A 22,765-nucleotide genomic window follows, 5' to 3' on the forward strand; every position below is an offset into this window, starting at 1 on the left:
CAGCGTCATCATCCTCTATCGCAGCACATGCTTCATGGGCCCATTTTCCACATGAACAATATTTTATCCATCCTTCACCCTTGGTATCGCTTGAAAACTTTTCTGTGGAGTACAGACATTCAGTATCTTCTTCTTCAGACTCAGATGTGCTATATGAAGTTTTCTTCCTTTTATTTAACTTCCCTTTACCTACTCCTTTGCCTCTTTTTTGTTTTCTTAGATGCAGTCTTATTCTCTTTTTCTGTTTTTTTTTTGCTATTCTTCCTCTAAATAATTATTATATAAATTGTGCTAGTTAAAACAATCGTATGAGTGGTTTTCCTTTTCAAAGTGCTTCTTTTGCCGACAATTTTGTGGCAAAGGTTTCAATGCAGCAGGTGTAATGGCAAAATTTGCAATATTGTTATCATAAAGCGATGTCTCACTGTAGTTAACTGCACGGCTCGTAGATGGGATTGGCGACAATGGACTGCGAATTGGCACTGATTCATTTACTTATAAAGGAGCTTTATGCGTTCTAGGCGACTCCAAATCCAATTCAGCAACACTGGTAGCGAGCAGCCGCTGCGATTAGCAGATCTCTCTAACAGAGATGGTGATCTACCATCTATAAATTCAGTGTCTGAACTAACCGGCTCTTCTTCGTCCAATTCATTTTCTGTGGTTGCAGCCGTAATAAAATCAACCTCAGTGAATACTTCTGGGTTTAAGGGGCATATTCCTGTTTTAGAAAATCCATTGATTGCATTTGTTGGGATTGAGTTTGTAGGTAGGCCTCACCAAAAATTTTTGCAATTTGAAACACATTCACTGGTCTTCCTGGGTTATTGTTCATCCATTTTTCCAGTGATTGGTTAAACACTTAAGGGATATATCGCACTGACATCCAGTGGTTGCATTTTGTGTGTGCAGCGTGGCGGTAAACAAGCAATTGTAATGTGGTTTGCCCGTGCATTCAAAATAACGTCTAAATTTTTCGTGTGAGACAGGTGACCGTCTAATATCAGCATTACTGGATCCTCTTCGGATGGCTTCGTGTGGCGTAGGAAATGTTCAAACCACTGACCCTGGGGGTGCCCCTTCCATGAGCTCCATCTTCATACGGATTCTTTGAAAAATAATCATAGGTGGAACGAAAGTTCCAGACGCAGACATGCAAATAACAGCCGTTATAGTGACTCCTCGTTCCGCTGATGTAACCCGTGCCACTTGTTTTCGTCCAGTTTTTGCAAACACCTTACTGTTTTTAGTGGGTACTGTACAAACACTTGTCCCATCGACGTTGTAAATTCGATGTGTGTGATTAATCTCCGCTTATAATTAAAACCACCTGTTGTGGTATCTAAAAAGGGGGATATGTCTGTCTTGTTAAGAAATCTGCGTACTATCAAGGATTGCTGATTTCTGTAGACTAGTACGTAAGTTTATACAGTTTCAACTCGGCTAGGCTGACGCCTATTATTGGAATAATTCGAACTGTGCTCTAATTCCACATTTGTTTTATTTCATCAGCCAAAGGAATATATTTTTGAATTTTCTCAATAAGTTTTTGCTTAAGAAGATTTTAATTGTTTGGTACAGTTAGTTGTTTTAGTTTCTTTGATGGTCAGTGTGATGTCAGGTCTGTTATGATTAACTGTTTTGTCAGTAATTATGTCTCTACCCTAATAAAGCTTGGCTAAGTGGTTTTCTAATACAATTTATGGCTTGTATTTATTGTACGGCTCTATCTGATCTGAGTTTGAACTTTTCGTATAACAGGGAGTGTATCTGTTTACCAACATTATTATGCCTATGGGTGTATTGTCGGTTTGCTAAAATTGAGAAACCTTCAGCATGTATCCGATGAAATATCTGGGATCAAAATTACCAAGTACATAACCAAATTTGGTAGCTTCCGAAATGATCGGTCGTAGAGTCATCGAAATTGCCATGTAGAACCATAACAAACAAAGGATGGCAGTTTGACTGCCAAGCGGTTCACGGATGCTGAGGCAGTGGTTTGACTTTTATGGTCGATCGACAGCGATGTTACCCATGCTGAGTCGCTTGCACACATACTGTATGTCTACGGACTGTATACTATACGGAGTGTTCCCACATATCAAAAGTAATACCCAAATTTTTAGTGGTACCGTGACGATCTAGTTTAGTACCACAAAGGCAATATATGAAATTGATTGCTAACTTTTTGAATTGCTAACAATTTTACATTTATTAACATTTAAGGAAAGTTTATTTATTTCACATCACTGTTGTAAATGGTTGAGGTCTGACTGAAAATTAGTGAAGTCAATGGCGTTAGTAATGGATGAATATATTTTCAAATGATCCTCGAAAAGGAGATCAGGACATAGGAGTGCATCTGTTATGTTATTAATAAAAATTAAAAATAACATCGGGCCTAAAGTAGATCCCTGCGGTACACCAAAAGTGGTTGCGTAACAAGATGAGTTATTGTATGTCACTACTTGTTTTCTGTTTGATAAATAGGATGAGAGAAGAAGAGTTGAGGCTTCAGAACAACCAATCACAATTAATTTACTTAAAAGAACGGAGTGATTAATTGTATCCAAAGCTTTTACAAATTCACTGTAGATAACATCTGTCTAACCTTGTACACACACAACAGTTGACCTTTTAGGAACAAAGCCTTGTTGATGTGACGATAACAACTTTTCGAAACCTATATAGACGAGTATGAATAATTACTTCGAAAATTTTCGCAAAGTTTGAAATAATAATGATTCATCACCCGATTTAAAAAGAAGAGTTACGTTAGCATATTTCCATTTATCTGGAAACGTATTACACTTTAACGACAAATTAAATTTTATAAGGAGTGGATTCAGTAGAACATTTATGCAGTCCTTAACAACATAGGAAGGAATAAGGCCCATGCCTGATGTTAATTTATTGCTGAGTTTTTTACTAGCAGACAAAATTTTTTGCTCGGTGACAGGTTCTGAAAGTTGAATAAAATTTGATCCACTTTGATTAAATAGGAGAAGGTTCAGTAAACGATGTTGGGTATAGACACTACTAAAGAATTTTGAAAATAAATTTACAGTCTCCTGGGGTTCATCATAGGCAAAATCATTGAATTTAATTTTAGAAGGAATACTAAGATTTCTAGATTTAGAACTTAGGAATGATCAAAACTGCTTGGGATTCGTTGTAATTTGCTATTGAGTTTTGACTTAAGGCGCTTAAACTCTTCAAGAAATACTACCCTCCTGTTTTTTATACTTCACGAGACATTTAGCTTTATATTTTACATTATGAATAATTTCCGTCGCGAACCATCGAGAATTTGATCGTTTATGATGCTGACGCAAGGAAACGTTACTATCAAACACGTCATATAAAATTATTAACAGCCTGATTAATTTCGGTAAATTCAGTTAAGCAGGTCCAGTCTGTATCTAGGATAGAATTATACAAAGAAGTGTAGTATTTCCTTAATGTTACTTGTCTTATCGTCCAAATTGTACTCAAAATTATCTTTTTTATTTTTATTTTTTACACAATAACTGAACACTCATACCAGGTGCAGGATGATAATTCTCACTTTTGGCAAAACCAGAACAAATTACTGCTATCATTGATAGCTTTATATTGCTCTAATTTGAACACACTGGAAGATAACACGAGGAGGGTCGTGTATTTAAAGTCGGAAACAGTAGGAAAGAAGTTTTGGGAGGTGGCTTTGGTTCGCTCGTGAAATGCGGCAAGATCCACAGGCTTGGGTGGTGGGGAGTACTAGAGACAGAGAGAGTCTGCGAAGATTGCAGCTTTTTCCTCATCTGAAGTGTATAGGGTGCCATTTTGCTTTTATAAGACTAATCACAGAGTGTATGTACTATTAATATTTACGAAACTATAAAGTAATAAGGTTAATTATAGACAAATGTCTAAAAATAATATTTACAAAGATACACAAGTATTTACACAATATTGCAAACATCACAACTGGCAGCACATTTTCAGTGACTCTGACGACACGACCTACTATTGTGTATTACATAAATGTCTGTCGATCCATCTCAAGATTTTTCACCAACTATTCAGGCTGAAATTGACTTACCTCGCAACATTTCTTCCACAAATGTAAATGATAATAATTTCGCCAATACATTACAACCAGTTAATAAAGTGGTGGAAGCTAAAACAGCATATTGCAACAATTTCGAATGCTTACCCAAAAGTAATACTCGTCAATTTAGGGGGCGCTCAAAAACCTCGAAGCTGTATGTTAACAATTATCTTTGCTGGCATCTTCGCCAGTTTAATGATAAAGGGCTCTGATGTCTTATTAGTTCCACGTTCGTCAACAAAACTTCGACCATTAGAATTTAAATTGGTTTTTACAATCTACTCGCATGCAATCTTACCTTAAGTTTTAAGCTACCTATCATCCTACAACTATATTAACAACCTGCTAATCTCCTTTAACGACCTTAATTATTTCTCTATTATTTTCTTTGTCCTCAGAGTACAATTATCACTTAGTTCAACTACCTATCTACTTATAACTATAATAACAATTTTCAAGATAACACCGGTGTCAATTCCGCAGATATTTCAAATTCAATAATTTTTCTGAAATCCACACTCGCCTACTTAGCTCACTATCGTCTTCAAATGAATTCAACAGACCGGTAGGGATTACCCACCGCTGAGGTTCGGTTTAGACTGACTTGGAAATTATAGGATTAGCCTAATCCGACTAAACCTGAGACGAGGAATCGATTGAGACCACTTCCGGTTCGATCAGTCTTCTGGTTTTACCGAAAGTTACTTTGTTTACAGTGGTAGGGATTACTCACTACTGAGATTCGGTGTTAGACTGACTTGAGAATTATAGGATTAGCCTAATCCGATTAAACTTGAGACGAGAAATCGATTGAGACTACTTCCGGTTCGATCAGTCTTCCGGTTTTACCGAAAGTTACTTTGTTTACAGTGGTAGGGATTACTCACTATTGGGATTCGGTGTTAGACTGACTTGAGAATTATAGGATTAGCCTAATCCGATTAAACCTGAGACGAGGAATCGATTGGGACCACTTCCGGTTCGATCAGACTTCCAGTTTTACGGAAAGTTACTTTGTTTACAGTGTTTAGATTAGGTTAGGTTTACTTTGTTTACAGTGGTGAGGGCATTTTCGGATTAATGTAATAATCCGAACAAGTGGATTATGAGAAATCGAACGGAACCGGTCTGGAGTTGATCCGACTTTGGATTTATAAACAGATACCCGGCAGAGATATAGCTCGGTACCGTTCCTATCTCTCTACTGTGTGATGTCTATTGTATACTGTGTAATTGGTCATTCGGTGTTCACCTCTCAGAGAGTGAACATCAACTTTTTAGGAAGTCCCTCGGATCTCAAAAGACTGCATAGTAGTTTTCCGTAGCAACGCGTTAGGTCCTAGACTGGCGAAAACTTACTCTCAGACCGTAATGGAAAAAATCTCCACTCCGGGATATATAAAGTACATCCCCAATGAAGCTATCGCGCAGCAGTTTGCAAAGGATTTTGGACTTTTAAACGTCCGCAGCAAGATGGAGGGAGACTGTGAAAAAGAAATGGAAACTGAGAAAATCAAGTATTGCAAGTGTATGAGTGGCCGGAAGGGAGAATACACTGATGCGTATATCTACAGATGTGAATATCACCGCAAAAGCGCTCCAAACTACTGTAGAGGCGCCTTATCGGCCACACGTGGGACATTTTCTGAAGGTTCTTTAGTGTGTGTGGAATCTCATCAGCAATACCAAGATTAAGGACGCCCATGATGGTGCAGATAAAGATTTGAAGATGTCAAAGAGGCATTTAGGTAATTCGTATTCTTATCTACGCGAAATATTAACAGGCGTCAAGACAATGCTCGCCGGAGCTAATAGACGCCCTCCAGTCTTGAATTGTGTAAATTGTGGCTGTTTTTGGTTTGGTGTCTTGAAGATAAAATTGACATCGCAGTGGTGATCCACCAACGCCGTCGACAGGAGGTATTTGATATTATTCGAGCTTATTGCGACAACAACTTGTTGAGAAGTAAAGTTATCGCACTTCCATAGGCTCACTGCGCATGCGTGAGCAAAACTCAGTATTAAGTTGCCGGAGCGCACTACTTGCGTAACTGGGAATTTTTAGTAAGTTGGTTCGTAACCGTTGCCCACGAGACGCGTGCAATAAGAAGTTCCTTTGTTAACACAAATCTAATAAAGCATACTTATATATATTGAAAGTTATCTTTCTCTTCAACCACATCGTCCCTCCTTCCTTTCGATAATCTCAACACAACCCACAGCTCATAACTGATGGAGCACCAGTGTATATGGCTGCATTTCAACATTTCCAATTTCTGGAGCATAAGGTGGTCATACACAAGAGGGAATTCAAAGCAGATGATGAGGTGTGCACTAATGTAGTTGAAGGACTTTTTAGACTATTCAAAACAATGATGAAATCATATCTAAACATCATCCATCTCCGACAATACATCGCAAAGCATCTCTTTTGGCATTTGAATGGCTGGTATTACAAATCATGCAATCAACTCTGGCAATCATCGCAAAATCCTTCAACGGAATCAACAATGGTCCATCGATGCGCCATATCGTGTCTTCTTTCTATCAGAAAGATTTGGACTCAGCAATGGAAGCAGAGAACAGGGAAAGAACTGAACTGATGGCCGAAGTATGATCCAAAGCCTGGATCGACAAGATGTTTACCCTCCTAAACCGTATAGAAATAAGCATGTTCTCTGAAACTCTGGATCCCAACTACTATCAACTAGGACTGGCATTGCGGAAACTGGAGATATCCCGCTTGAAGGAGGAGGGGGTTTCATGTACGAGTACTCTGCAGAAGAATTTCAGACGGTAGAGGACCAGGACGTGGATGAGGAAGAGGAGGAACTTGACAATGGTGGTGGACGCCCGAAACGGAAGGTGCAGCCTTGCGCATCTCACGAACTTGGTCGTCTGAGCATAAGAGTTGATCGCACTGACTAATCATTGTATTGGACTTATTTGTTTATTATTAAGATTTTATAAAACTAAAAAATCGTTTCATTTTTTATATATAAAAATCGCAAAAAAGTAAAAAATTTAACTTCCTGTAAAACCTGAAGTAAAAGTCTGATCGACCTCAAAGTATCGATTTCTCATGTCGAGATTAGTCGGATTAGCCTAATCCTGTAATCCTACTAACACCAAATCCCAGCAATGGGTAATCCGAGCCCAACAGACCATTTAAATCAGTTGCAAGGGACCAGTTTATCGGCCACATGCGTAATTGTTCTTTTGCTGCTTTAACTATTCTGTGCTTATCCAACCCTACACATCGTAGGCTATATCGTCTTTCCAGTGTGACGCTATGTTATAAGGAAAGGGAAACGGAACGGTCCGGTTCGTCTCGGCAATCGAATTGAATGCTACTTTGCTACGTACTATTACGTAATTTGTGGTAACATTATTATGCAGCTGCGTGCGCGCACCAATACTGACGACTGAAAAGGCTACGTTCGAACCCGTCGGAATTTATAGGCATGCCTAATAAACTAGATTATTTCGAATACGTATTATCAAACAAAATACTCAAATTCAACGAATATTTTAATACGTATGCTTACAACACTAACAGCAACAACATAACTTTTATTTTATCCGTCAAGTAAACGTTAATTATATATTTTTTGTTTAGTTAACTTAAACCAAATAGCATGCGACATTTGGTTTACACGCGGCTGTTTTAAAACTCCTTGTATAGACACTAAATATCGTGTAGCACTTAATTTTTTATCACTGTACCTGCAATTAAAGGTGCTTTTCCAAAACGTATATTCATTTTATCACCTTCCCTAAATAATCTTGATACTTTGCTGTGGGTTGTTTTGGTAAAATTAATGAGAGCAGTGTTGTGGGATCAAATGATAGTAAAAACTCATTTGAAGATTTAGTAGTGGCAGTAGACGGCGTATTCCTGCAGTTGCTCAGGAAAGTTGTAATTTTGGAAGTCCTATAGTTTAACGGGATAAAGAAGCGCCACTTATATATATGAGAAGCTTAGGTCAGTACGAGTCCAACGATAGGTATATCCGCTGCCACAAACTTACCATACAAAAGTTATGAGTAATTGATCAGTGAGTAGGATTCTACATTTGGAACGCAATTCGAACTGTCGTGGCTGCTAAAGCAGCAGACAGAGCTGCGCGCGTGCTGTGCCGGCTTCGGAACTAACTTAACCTAACAAAAAGTGGATCAGACTCTCTAATCCACGGCGAGGTCTGATCCACAGGAGTCCTATCACGGTCACTTTCTTCACAACACTCACTTTTCAGTTATGTTTGATGTCAATGGAGAATATCTTCTTAATGTCTTGCACAAGTTAGATGAATGGGTTCTGTCCCTTAAGTCTCACCTCTCTGCGCCACAGGTATTCGCACATATGCATCGCCGTCGTCGTCTCCTTTCAAGCCTCTGCCAGTCAATTCGTGCTTAAAGTGCCTCCAACTAGACTCGATTTTCTGAGTGTGAGCACCAGTATCGGGATTAACGAAGCGACCTGGGTCTTGTTGACTGTGATTCACTCGCTTGTGCTTATAGTGCATATTAGGGACCTGGTCCAATGCGAGGTATGCTGGCCAACTGTCTATATGGATTTCAGACTTTGGAGCTACGTGTTTTGTTATCAATGGATACAGGGTGGCCTGATCGCGCTTATTACCCGGACATATTTCTAGGCGATAGCAAGATCCAACTGCCCTGTACCCAGCGTCCTCTATTGTATTTTCGCTTCCCGACTTTAGTGTCATCAATCTGCACGGCTTGCCGTATTCTTTCCTATTTCATATATTGCTCCTATCAGTCCGCCTCCGGCGGGCAGGGGCGTTAATGAAACTCTAGTCTATCATAAATCTACCTAACCAAACGATGCCGTCACCGCGCGCAGCTCTGTCTGCTGCTTTAGCAGCCACGACAGTTCGAATTGCGTTCCAAATGTAGAATCCACCTCACTGTTCATTTACCCATAACTTTTGAGTGGTAAGTTGGACTCATACTGACCTAAGCTTCTTATATATACAGGTGGCGCTTCTCTATCCCGTGGCTCTTAAACTAAAGGACAGCTGTAATTTTTGCAAACAACGTGTTCCTTTCTAATTGTGGAGTTGGTATTGATGAATTGTTCGTGTCTGCAACTATTTTTCTTATGACTTTCTGGTAGGTTTGCTCTTCACGAATTTGAACTCCAAATTTATTTAATCTGTCGAGCACTTTCTCAGCTGTTTTAATGCACTTGATAAGGATGTAATCAATATAACAAAAAACATGAGGGATGCTATTTAATATATAATTCATTGTTTTTTGAAAAATTTCCGATGCACCTGCAAGACCGTGTATTATTCGTTTAAATCTGCGACCTTGTATCCAATTCCAATTCGATGTATGCGTCTGATAAATCCAGTACTGTAAATACTTTTCCACCATTTAAATGGGTGAAGATATTCACCATTGTTTTGGCAATTGACAAAAGTCTACTTTGATTACTTTGTTTAGTGTTTGTTTAAAATCGACAAATAATCTCGTTCCGAAATTATTCTTTTTCTTAACCAAACGGCATGGTGAAGCGTGATCGGAATAGGTGACTATATATTTTCTGTTGTTATTCCAGATTAATTAGTATTGACTCGTCGATTTCATGTTGCCCAAATTGCAAGTTGTATACTTTATGGAAGATTGGCGCCACATTATCCTTGAGCACTATTTGGGCTCTCGCACCTGTAATGGGCTTGTTGGAAGAGACTTGTACAATAACGGTGGTAGCATCGATGTGGTTTACTGTGTTTAAGTGTGCTTTCCATCTCTGCCTAATAATGGACTGTTCGTTTGACGCACAATTATTTGCGATGAGTGTTTATTTTCATTATCAATGCCAATTTGTACCTCTGCTTATTCTAACACGTATAGGCCGTTCAGGTAACAATTTTTTAAAATCAGAATAAGTTATCAGGCTTTTGTCTGCTCCTGAATCGATTTCCATTTTGTATATATTTTTCGCATGACACGCTTACGCACTATCGTGAGAGATGGATATTGTCCGAAACTTCGTTCCATCTCTTTCTTTTAATGTACCATAATTTTGACCGCTAAGGTATGTTGTTATAATTTCTTCTTCAGAAGCTAGTGAAATGATAAACACGAGGTCCAACTAATAAAAACAGTATTCTTCTCTATATAAATGTTTAATATAAGAAGAATGTGGTTACAAAACTTAATGTAAAGGCGCCTGCAACGCAAATAAAATACAGGCGTCAAAAATACAGTATTTAAAAGTAATCAGTACACTTGTAAATAAAATGTTATCTTTCTTTCTAGACAAACAGCTTAATTTATTTTACAATACTTGCAGCAACTTAGTAAAGTAACGGTTTTTCTTCTTTCACCGGCTACAGGAAGGTTAAGATAAGAAAAACGACTATCGGTAATCAAGCACCCTCTGTCGCTTGTATATACACTTATATTTAAATTCGAATTATACAATAGAATACATTAATTAAATCCTGACACATGTCCATTAGTAAACGTCGATGGTCATTTAACCTACTATTTACATCATCTATGTTTTATCTCTAAACAAATACATACATAATAGTAACTATAGATAATAGTAACAACAACATAACCTTTATTTTATCCGTCAAGTGAACTTTAGTTATACATTTTAAAGCTGAATTAAAAACAATTATTGTCAATATTTCTACTGCTTGGAAGTGTTTTATTAGTTGAAATGTCTGTGCAGAAGTATATGCATCCCAGAAATATATATCGTACTCCTCCTTCTTTTAAGCAGTTGGCAATTGAGTTTCCAGAATTCAGAAAGTATATTACCCAGGCAAGTTTTACCTTATAACTTACAAACATTATAACAAAGATAATTATTCTACCATTATAAAATAAACAAATTAATATAAATTTTTAACGGTTTTAGGATGTTTCTGGAAAAGTAAGTTTAAATTTCAAAGACCTGGAAGCTTTACGAGCACTCACGTGCACATTATTAAAAAAAGATTTTAATTTGAATATTGAAATACCTTTAAACAAAATGATACCAACAGTTCCTTTAAGATTAAATTACATATTGTGGGTGGAAGATTTACTAAGTATATCTGGCAAGAAGAAAGAAATTAGAGGAATAGACATTGGAACAGGTGCATCTTGTGTATATTGTTTACTTGGTGCAAAGAGTAGAGGATGGTACATGATTGGAACTGACATTAATGAAGAGAGCATTTTCTATGCACAAAATAATGTGAAGAATAATAACCTTCAACATCTAATAACAAGTATTGTTCTCGTTTAAATACAAGTGTGCATTTATTTTCTTAAATTGAGCAATGTAATATTACAGTAAAAAAAGTAAAAGGTGACACCATGCTCCAAGAAGCTCTTGAGGGTCAGCCTGTTGATGTACAGTTTGATTTTTGTATGTGTAATCCCCCGTTCTTTTCCAATGTGCATGAACTTCAACCCAACTTTAAAGCCAGGCGCCCTGACAGACCTCGTCCAAAGAATGCCTTTTGTGCCACTTCTACTGAAGCAGTTCATGATGGCGGTGAAGTAAAATTTGTCCAAAAAATTATTAAGGAAAGCAAGAAACTTCAAACCAAAATTAGGTAATTGCTTTATAATGTTTTTCTAAACATACAGAATGTATAAATCGGTTAAGTAAAAGTCATGTCTTAAAATATTTTTTTGCATTACATCTATAGGGTTTACACTACAATGTTGGGTCATAAGTCAAGTCTACCACCTCTAAAGTTCACACTGAGAAATGCAGAAGTGAAAAGTTTTAAAGACACTCAATTTTGTCAAGGAAATACAACACGTTGGGGCTTGGCATGGACATTTTGTGATATCGACTTAAGAAAAGTGCCAGAAGAGACGGTTGCCTGTTCTAGAAAACAGAATAAGCCTTTAGAACTTAAGTTTAAATATTCTGAAATTGATTACGAACAATTCTGGGATAAAGTGGTAGCTATGTTTGAGGAGCTACAGGTACGTTTTCAACCAAATGAAGTTAATTACTTACATATAAAAATTGGCTTCTACAAGTTTTTGAATTCTGTAATTTAAAGCACTAACTTTGAGTGTTTAAATATGCATAATCTTATGTAAAGAGGACTTATAGTCACTTGATTTTTTAAAAAGTTACTTCTATTCATTCTTTGAACTGTGATAATTAACTAATTAAATATGAGTACACATTGTATTTTAAAATTGTTATTTCAAAAATTGTTATTTTACATAAAATACGGCAATTACAAAAATCACAAATAAATTATTACAAATAACAACGCTTAATTGAATGGTGTCTGTGGTACTTTAATAACGTAAGTAATTACACAATGAGAGAACAATTGAGATTGGTGTGTAAAGGGAAGTCTCCTTTTTACAACCCATTCACACCACAACTAAGTGCTTCCTCCTTAAATGTTCAATACTCTAATTTGTCTTTAACTTGTTTCTCTTAAAAGAAGTCGTACAAGAGCATAATAATCTGTTAGATATCTTTGTAGTCTCCTTTTTACTAATTCATTCTCTATTACTATGTACATAGGCTTTATACCTTATATCTTACTTAGGTGTAGTTTCTCCTTAAAAACTATAGCAAATTCTTTCACGAACTTGTTGATGAGTTTCCATTTGTATTAAGTAACTGTGTGACTATTAGTATCAGAAATCATATATTAAATAAAAAAATTAAATATTTTTTCTTCAATTTTAGATAAGTACAGATTATATGGTAATGGGTAAAGCAAAACGTTCCTTATGTTTTAATGCTTTTAACAACACTTGGTCACATCAGCGAAAGAAACGTCGTCATCAGGAGCAAGTGACCAAAATGTTATGTTTTATGAATAAAGGTGATTCTGCAAACGATACTACAATTAACGAGTCAGGATCTGATATTAATAGTTCTGTTGCAACAAACGGTGACGAAAATTTTCAAAGTAGTGCTAAGGACTCCTCACCAATTAAACTTGACATTTCTGATTCCAACACCAATTCCGTGAATGATTTATTTAACAATTTGGACCAGTATGACGTTAATATGTTTAATGAAAGCAATTTACCAGATGGTGATTCAACCGAAGAATTATCTGGTGATGACAGTCAATGGAATGTTAAACATGCGGCGGATTTGATAAGTAATATAAGCGTATCATCACCAAAGAAACGAAAATATGAAAATGACGATGGTCCATGTGGATATAAGAAGACACGAACTGATAAGAGAGATATTTTAGTAAGGGGTATTATTAGTTTAATAAAAGAAACAGATGACATTGTTTTACAAATGAATTATTTATGTGGTACAGCTGGAAAGGAAGGCATAAATCAAATATTACAGTATATAAAAAATAATTGGTATAAATAAAAAGAGGTTATAAGTACAATCTTTTTTTATCTTTCAAACATTTTTTGTACTTTCTTATTATTTGTTTTTTTTTCGTTTTTTAAATATGAAGTTGGAATGTTTGGTTGTGTTTTCGTATTGTATTTATTTTCTATTTTGCAATTAAGTTTATTAGTTTTTGATTACATATTTGCTTGTACAAGTTTGCTTTTTTCTTTAATAATTAAATACTTTATTTTATTGACGAGATAGTTGAACTTTTCGGTTTTGTTCTTGCAATGTATATTACATTTGTGAATTTCTTTTTGTTTTGTTAATATAATTATTCAAATCATCATATTTTCTCTATCATTTTTCGCCACGTAACAATCAAAGTATGTATAGCAGGGGTGGATGTTTTTCCCTCTTCCTCTCAGATTCAGCTGTGCTGCTGTGCTGTATGATTCTAATGAATGTGAACATAATGTTAATGTAACAATCTGGTTGTACGGCGATTGATATCCTTAGCGAAGACTTCTAAATATGTGAACCATCTTACATGATACAGAGATTGCGAGAAACCAGCAATGTACACCCTAAATTTAAGGGCCGTGGAAGTCGACATTGCTGTAGATTTCGAAATTTTTGAGTTCATAGAACACAACACTCAAAGTAGCACAGTTAAATACCAGGGAACGTTGACTTTTTTATATGAGTGTGGCGAATTTTAAAAGAGCATTTGTTGCATCATTATCATTTGCAGCGAGTGCAAGCTGCGAGCGGATTTCGTCTTGTATTGTTTTGCTTATAACGAATGTTGCTTCACGCAAGACGGAATTTTCGATTTTTTGCTATGAGTGTAACGCTAATCCGCATGTCGTACAGCTATTGCGATTTCAATAACGCGCGTTTTCAATGTGGATGGGGAATTTTAGAAGAGACTTGACCGAATGTACATATGTACTGTAGAAAACTACGTGGACGTACATGTTTTTTCAACATGATAGTACACCCCCTTACATTGCAATACTATTGCCTGAGTTTATTGAATTATTTGTATGGGGTTATGTGAAACAGCGCGTGTACCAAACCCTCGTGAAGTATGAAAATACTTTATTTTGCATGATTTGATTTTTTGGGATTCATTTTACATATAATATACAAAAAAATTTTAGTCGTATGAATTTTGAATTTGAATAAAACAGAACGACAGGGATAGATGACGTTATCGATTATTGTTGAATAGAGTCGATAATTGTCGAATATACTCTCTTGCGGTAGCTACAGAAACACTCGTTTTTGAACGCAACTTAACCTAACCTAAACTACTGAAAATTGTTTAGGGTGCAGATGGAAATTAAATGTTAATTTATTCAAAAACTACTGAACATATGATAATTTAAATGGCGCCAATTGATTGCCTGTCATTTGTGCCTGAAGATTGAACTACTATGACGGTTTTTTCGAAAATGCAACTTTTTTTTGCTGGAAATGACGTAAAATGGCCTAATTATGAAAAACTTACATGAAATAATCCGGGGAAGGGCCTTTTTAACGCTGTTTCACTACCGCCACCTCAATTTTCATTAATAATTCAACTCGTGTAGTACGGGTTTTAGTTAAAGAAGGTGTATTTATAAGAAACTCATAAGAAAACGTCGAAGGAAAGCTGTTTTAATGTTTTTTTCGGTGCAAATAAGTATTTTATAGGTATATAACCTCAACAAATTCATAGTCATTTATCATACGTCATAGTCACGTCTAGTCTGTTGTTTCTGAGTTCGCCTCTACAGTTTAAGTTTCATTCACTTAAAAAGTGATGTTCATTGAGCAGTTGTTTTTAACATAAATTTACAAATAGGTACAGACTGCTCCAATTTGTAGAAGGTGCAGGTGCTATAAATGTATAGGTTTGGAGATGTATATGTATTAGTTGCCACCCTTCCCCTCGAAATATTCGACAAAATTTTGGTTAGCACCATCGCTGAACTTGCATACGACCTAATTCGTCGTCGACCTAATTCGTCGTATGCAAGCTCATTTAATAATGTTAATTTATTAAAATATTTTATTAACTTAATTAGAATACTTTAATTTAATTAGAATAATTTAGTTAATTAATATTAGAACTTTTTTGGATTAATTGTATTGTTTTGTTTGTACTAGGTCACAATAAAAATTATTTCTAATGAATTTATTGCTTTTTAACAAATTTTAAAATACGCCAATAATTTGTTAATAATTTCTGCGATAAAGATACCGCACGGCAATGTAAAATCATACACGGGTATCGCACACCTGCCTCATTTTCACCTGACTTCCGATATTGACTCATAAGCNCTCACATAAAAAAATATTATTTTATCATTTTTAATTTATTAAAATATTTTATTAACTTAATTACAATACTTTAATTTAATTAGAATAATTTAGTTAATTAAAATTAGAACTTTTTCGGATTAATTGTATTGTTTTGTTTGTACTAGTTCACAATAAAAATTATTTCTAAGGAATTTATTGCTTTTTAACAAATTTTAAAATACGCCAATAATTTGTTAATAATTTCTGTGATAAAGATACCGCACGGCAATGTAAAATCATACACGGGTATCGCACACCTGCCTCTTTTTCACCTGACTACCGTTATTGACTCATAAGCGCCTGTGTGTGAAGGAGAGATAGTATGCCACTCCGCAGCAGCGGAGCTATTCACACACTTGCCCTCACAAATTTAACATAGCGAGCGCGTTCCAGTATCTGTAGTCTAGTTCAGGGTATGAAATGTCGAGCGCGAGCGACACCTAAGTTTACCCCACGTAAGTTTCTAAATTTTTTAAATTACCAAAATCGACATTACCGACATACTAGGCGACATACATTTTACTGAAACGACAACAGATGATGCGACGGCGGTTGCGATTATCGGAGGAATTCCCCAGTAGTTGTGGCGTTATTGAGCAATAGTGAGTAGTTTCACAACTTGTAATATTTTAAAATTTTTGTGAAAAGTACTTTTACCTATCCTGAAAGTAAGTAATATATTAAGTACTTCAATCATGCTTTACAATAAGTAAAGAAAGGATGTTTTCTGCCCAACACAGAAAAACCGTGATGTACAGTCTACACTATTACGGGGTCAAATTAATTTGAAATGTTCTACCTAGATTATACAGTTCCTGCAGGAGTTAAAGGTCAAGATGCCGCTTTCCATTTTCCTGAAGTAACAGCGGTTCCAACGAAAGTGGCAGGTATTGTAATTTGTTGTTGTGAAACTTAAGTTCTAAAAAAAATGTTTTGTAGAACTTCTTCTGGTAGAGGAATAGAAGCAGACGGAATTGCCCCATTAAAAGATGAAAAAGTACTGCATCCAGTGAAAACATATGACGGGAAAAGAAGAATTGTTTCAACTGCAGGTAGTTATGCAGATAACAGTTTCAAATATCCAAAACATATATAATTATTTGTTATAGAAAGTACACTCACAATGGACAATACAGAAGCTAGTATTTCTGCAGTTTCTGAATCGTTAGCACCCCCTGTAGAAGCAGGAAGCAGTACTAAATTAGGTAAAGAACAATTTCTTTGTTCATACAAATATACCTGTATTATTATCTATGTTTTAATTAATTGATGTTTGCTATTTACTCGTATATTGTGCTAATTATATTTATTACTGCATTTATACTTTGTTATTAAATTTGTTAATTTTATTTTTGTTTTTTTTTTCAATTTCCATTTAAAACAAAAAAAAATAAAATTTGGTGTAATTTTGAAATGCGCGCCTTTGGTTACGCTTCATAGTTTGATGTATAGATGGCAGTGAAATTCGAAGTTTTCCTTGCCAATACCATTTATATATATATTCCAAATATCGTCTACTAATGTGGGGTAAACTTAGATGTCACTACTATCGTCCAAATCTCGAGAGTTTTACATCTATTTACCTAGTCTAGGGTCTAGTTCAATAGGCGCAAGCATATTACTAATATCAATGAAAAAAAATTGTAGTACATATTTGTCTATGTATTATATGTAATTATTACTAATAAATAATATATAGATAAATTCTGTTTATCACATTAGATTAGTCATTAAGCACAAATGACACGTAATAAATTGAAGTCAATTAAATTATCATGTCTTCAGTAGTTCTTGAATAAATTGACATTTAATGTCCATCTGTACCGGAAGCAATTTTCCTTTTTTTAACAGAAATGACGCACGCACAATAATGATACATATTCTGAACCCGCAAATGACGCAAAATTCATTTGTAACGTTTAAATCAGAAGGTTACATATATCGGGCGCCAGATTCACAGGACTTTGTTTCTTTTTGTTCTTCGCGTTACTTCCATGGTACAAACTATAGAGTTTTTATAATTTTTATCTATGACAAATTTCTCTACATTTTCTATTTGTTTTATCTGTGACGTTCAGTAGAGTTTTATGTTGTTTTGGTGAGTGCCTAGTTTTAAATGTTCAAAATGTCTTCAAATAAGAATAAAGACTTTTAAATATAACAAAGTTATCCAGCAGTCATTATTAAAAATCCTCCGGAACCTCTAACAGGGCCCAGGAATCGCATATGGTTTTGGCTACGGATAAGATATTTCTTGTAGAAAAGACCGTTTTATTTTATTTTAATTGTGTTATGGTTGCGAATGGCACCTGATAAAATTATAACATATTGGCAAATGCCATTAAAAGCTTGTAGTTAAGTCATTAAATAGTGGAAGATTTTGCGTTAGTCAACGACAAAATTCCATAGAGGTAACTTTTCACGCTGAAAATTCCATGTTAAAAACGACAACGACGGCGTGGTCAGTGGTGCAACACGTGCAACAGCTTGTTTGAGTGAGCCGGCTCCTGTTAGAGATACACGAGTTAAAGACGATGCAAAGGTTGTGCTTTATATCTTGACAAGTTTGGTTTCAAAGAAACTGGAATGTTTAATAACGTGCATTTCGTCAAAGCTGGTGTGGGACAAGCTCATAGCGATGAATGAGTCAAATAAAATAGTTTTACTCCAAAAATTCCATGACTGGAAAGAATCCAAATGATTCAGGAAATCAACATGTAACTAGACTCCAGAACATGGTGGTTTAGTTGAAGAATGTCGGCGAAAATATGCCGGCTGCGCCATTAATGACTAAAATTCTCAGAAGTCGTCAAAATAAGTTTGTTAATCTGGTTTTTGCTTCCGATACTGTTCCAATGGAGAAACAAAAAGTCAATACTTAAAAGAAAGATTATTAAAGGAAGAGAGTTGACTAACTCAAAGTGAAAATGCAAACAATGCTCTGGTAGTAACGATGTTAGAACAAGAAGAATGTTAATCATGATACATTTAAGAAGAACAAGAAAAGCAAGGCAAGTTTGGAGATTATACTGTCTTGTAGGTATAAATAAAAAGGGCCAGGATTAAACCAAATTTTCCAATTAAAAATAAATACAAAACGTGAAAGAAAACAATGTAACAGCTCAAGAATATGTGCATTTTCGCAGGTGTTAAAGAAGTAAAACAAATCTGTCCAGAAGAAAAACAGTTTACCATCTCAAATTGAAATAGTCAGGATAAAAGATACTGTGGGACATCGTGCTGAATTGCATCGTCTACTGGTCCAAGAGAAAGCAATTCATCTTGTTGATGGAAGTGTAGAATTTAAAGGTGTAGGCATTGCATTGATGAAAAGGTTAGTCAGTAACATCTGAGAAGTTGGTCGCATTGAAGAGGTGTTATAAGTGCCATCATTAAAGAAAAATTTATTTTCTGTTGATGAATGTGATATGAAGAATTTTGAACTATGGTTCAAGAAACAAAGTGTGATAATTTTGAGTCAAAATACAGTTGCAGTATAAAATAATAAAAAAATAAGAATAAAACAAGATAATATGTAGGTATGTTTACTCAACCTTGAATAAAGGCAGATGTAAACATTATTGAAAGTGATGTTAAAATATGGTATAAGAGACTGGGTCATGTTAATCATCGAACAGTTAAGAAAATGAAAAAGATGCAAAATTGTAAGAAAATTTTGTTTGTTAGAATACATAATATCGACGTAAATTATTTCAGATGCAAACATATTGCTTTCTTCTGCTATGTGTTACATTGATTCCTCTTTTTGACTTACCTGTTCTTTTTAATATTCTGTTATTCCATCAGCTTTATTAAGTACTTCATATACATTCGATATTACAGATAAGGCACTTTTATCAATGGCGGTTGTTTCTTGAATGTTCAATTCACAAGTATTTATTTCAAGTCTGTCCAAAGCGTTTTCTACATTACCTTCTTTGTCTTTTTTTGTAATGGATTTCAAAATAATACTCAAAAAGTCGAATTTTTCATCGCACAAATCTTAAGCATTTTTTTGCTGTCGTTAACTATTTTAAAGGCTGGTGGTTTTCCATAATAAAACGACTCCCATCTAGTACTTCTTTCTCTATAGCTGCGTAATTTCTCTCAGCCTTATTAAGTGTGAATGAATAAAAAGCAGTAGGTTTTCCATTTTGTGATACAACAGTAGTAGATTGTCTCAAAATTTCATAAACAGGTTCATCATCCTTTATTTGAATAAATAATTTTAAAAAACTTTCGATGTTAATGTATTGTTTTTGAAAGTGTAATGAAGTTTTCTGATTCATTCGTATGGGTAACGTTTATAGGGTGTTCAAATATAAATGATTCTTTGGATGTATTTTTAATGCTAGCGAATAAGTTTTGTACTTCCACAAGAGTGGGAGGAGTATTTAATTCTGGAATTTCTGAAAATACCTGCCAATGGTATGGGCTGGTAAATGTACTTTACCATTTTTCTGCTGTACTTCGATTGGTATTATAAAGATAAAATGGTATTTCCAGATTGCTTAAGGTCAGTGTACTATTTTGATAATTGATGTTTGGACGTAATTGTTTCAAATCCTTGGTTCTTATAAGTGCGTCGAATTTTTCATACTAGTCATAACTCATAAGTTTAATGGGGTTGAGTATACATTCCAATAAAGGGTTGTAATGATTATATTTTTTGTTTCTAGACACTTCTGCACTTTTAATATAAAAGGTTTTTCAAAAATGTAGGTACCCATCAGAAAAAGACAATGCAATTTTGAGATTAATTATAGAATAATTTGTGCCATTGTCGTTTAAAATTTTTAAGTCGTTTGTCAATATTATGAATGACAATTTGGGCATTGTTTAAGCCAACTTACGTTGGATCACAAAAAGCTGTCGAAAATTTTCATTTTCGCTTTCATAATTTTCTTCAAACTCAAACTTTATTAGTTGGTGTTTCTTTTGCTGCTGGTGTTGATTCAAATATGGTATCTCTTTCACAAATTGATGTATAATATTTTGCATTATTTGTAAAGCACGGCTGGGTTTTAATAATTTAAATGTTAATTTAATTTTGTTTACTTCTTCATTATGTGATAGTTGGATTGGGATTGGTAATGAAGAACGTATAACAGACAAAAGTAAAATATTTTGTTTAATTTTGTTACTACAACACTATAATGTGAACTTTACGAACTCTGATAAATTGTCTCTTTACAGCCAATTTAACAAGCAAATTATTGAAGGATCGAAAGTAGCAATATCTCTTGATATGAGACATTATATGGCTGCTGTTCCATTCTGTTTGCTGATTTGGGTTGTGTCCTTGTCGAATGATCTAAAAATTTCTCTACGGGAATTTTGCGTAGGGACGATACTCTGCCTTCGAATGCCGTATAATACTTTCATGCGTTAGCGGTGCTCATGAACAACGCCTTGTTTTGAAATTTGGCTTTTGTAAAAAGATTATTGAGTTATTGTTGGACTAGGTGCATTGTGTAGTCAAGCAATTGTTGCTCTTGGTGTTTTAAGCATTCTGAAGAAACTCTACATAGTTGGTGTTTTTTAATCACAACTTTTTGGAGTATTTCTGAGACCTGTTGAGGTCAGTCTTTTCATTTTGGCCCTTTTTTAATTCTTTTGGTGCTTGAGAGCACATTTGGACGATTTCTTCTTGATTTTTTTATGATGAAATACTTGGTCTGTACAAACTCGGTAAGGTTTTTCGTTTTGAGTACCTATTGAATATTTGCTCCTCCCTTTTGCCAATCCCATGATCTTACTTACTACTTTCGAGGAATTTTGGCCTTGGCATTCACCCTTATTGAAGTAGTTTGGTTTATGTTTTTTTTTTTGAGTGTTTAAAAGTTGCGCTATTTTGCAACCCTATTAGGTATTGATTTTCGCCATCTTGTTTTATTATTTAATTTTTTGATACATGAGTTATTTGGTTTAAATTTGTGACGATCAAAAAATAAAAAAAAAACATAAACAATTAATGACGGACAAACTTATTATTTTTCCTATTAAATTTCCTAAATTTGCTGTAATCTGCGATTTTGTATTATTTAATTTTTTTACATGTGACCTTTTGAAACTTTTGTTATTGTGTGTTATATTTTTTCAGCGTTTTTCGTTTAACATTTAAACTAAGACTGGTATTATTTTATGTTTCGGGTTCTTCCTTGTTGAGTTGGGGTAAAGAATTTGATTTCAGGCAGTATTTCTAAGTTATTTGAGCACTAAGCCTGTTTGGCTGACTGCATTGTATTATGTTATTTGGTTTGGTTTGAGGACCCTATGTATTTATGTATTTTTGTTTGAGCCAGTGTTTAACTCCTCAGTGTTTTGGAAACTCTGCGGGAAACTATTTGATATTTTGTGTATCTTGTTTACTTCTAATATACCTATTGTTTTATTTTCCTGTGTGTTTAGCTAGAGAACTTCGAGCTCTCTTTGGTCAGTTGAATTCAGGAACTTACCAGGTCTATTATCATAGAGCAACCTCTTGTATTTTTTGTTGTTTGCAAGTCAAATGCAAAACCAAAAAATCAGACAGTAAACAATTACATTCTCCTGTCAATTGAGTTCAACTTCCCAGCGTATCACTGCTATCATTCAGTAGTAATTTTGAACACTGGGTTAATGTGGTAATGACATAGGTCAGTGCAGAATTATTAGTGCATTGATCAATGCGTGAAGTTTCTTGCCATACTTTACCAGCTTGTACGCGTCCGTCTGCCGTTTATTTGTAGTTGTTCCTCCGTCGCATTTCGAATTCCGCATCATACTCTTATATCTCACAGACATGAATGTTGTTTCTTCCTTGGGCTTCTTCCCTCTATCTTCCCTATTAAAATTAATCTTAATATCCTGTACTTGTCTCCTCTCATAATATGCTCTAAATAGGAAACTTTTCGTTGTTTTATAGTGTGTAACAGTTTACGTTCAATGCCAGACTCTTTTTAACACTTCCTCGTTTGTCACATGGTGAGTCCATGAGATACGCACTAGTTTAC

At 34.9% G+C, this 22,765-nt stretch overlaps 1 protein-coding gene and 1 long non-coding RNA gene across 2 annotated transcripts; both read left to right on the forward strand.

Annotated features, from left to right (window-relative positions):
• Window positions 1-10,833: 10,833 nt before the first annotated feature.
• Window positions 10,834-15,423, forward strand: LOC108742476 (U6 small nuclear RNA (adenine-(43)-N(6))-methyltransferase). Its single transcript, XM_018477710.2, has 6 exons — window positions 10,834-10,904; window positions 11,001-11,015; window positions 11,138-11,355; window positions 11,421-11,685; window positions 11,782-12,067; window positions 12,798-15,423. Exons 2-6 carry the CDS (start codon window positions 11,002-11,004, stop codon window positions 13,449-13,451), a joined length of 1,437 nt encoding a protein of 478 aa, XP_018333212.2. The 5' UTR covers window positions 10,834-10,904; window position 11,001; the 3' UTR covers window positions 13,452-15,423.
• Window positions 15,424-16,614: 1,191 nt separating this feature from the next.
• LOC112904940 lies at window positions 16,615-16,889 on the forward strand. The gene is made up of 3 exons (XR_003231464.1): window positions 16,615-16,657; window positions 16,710-16,822; window positions 16,880-16,889. It is a non-coding gene; the product is annotated as an uncharacterized LOC112904940 (long non-coding RNA).
• Window positions 16,890-22,765: the final 5,876 nt, after the last annotated feature.

The sequence above is a fragment of the Agrilus planipennis genome, unplaced genomic scaffold, assembly GCF_000699045.2.
Source record: "Agrilus planipennis isolate EAB-ADULT unplaced genomic scaffold, Apla_2.0 scaffold336, whole genome shotgun sequence".
NCBI classification, from domain to species: domain Eukaryota; kingdom Metazoa; phylum Arthropoda; class Insecta; order Coleoptera; family Buprestidae; genus Agrilus; species Agrilus planipennis.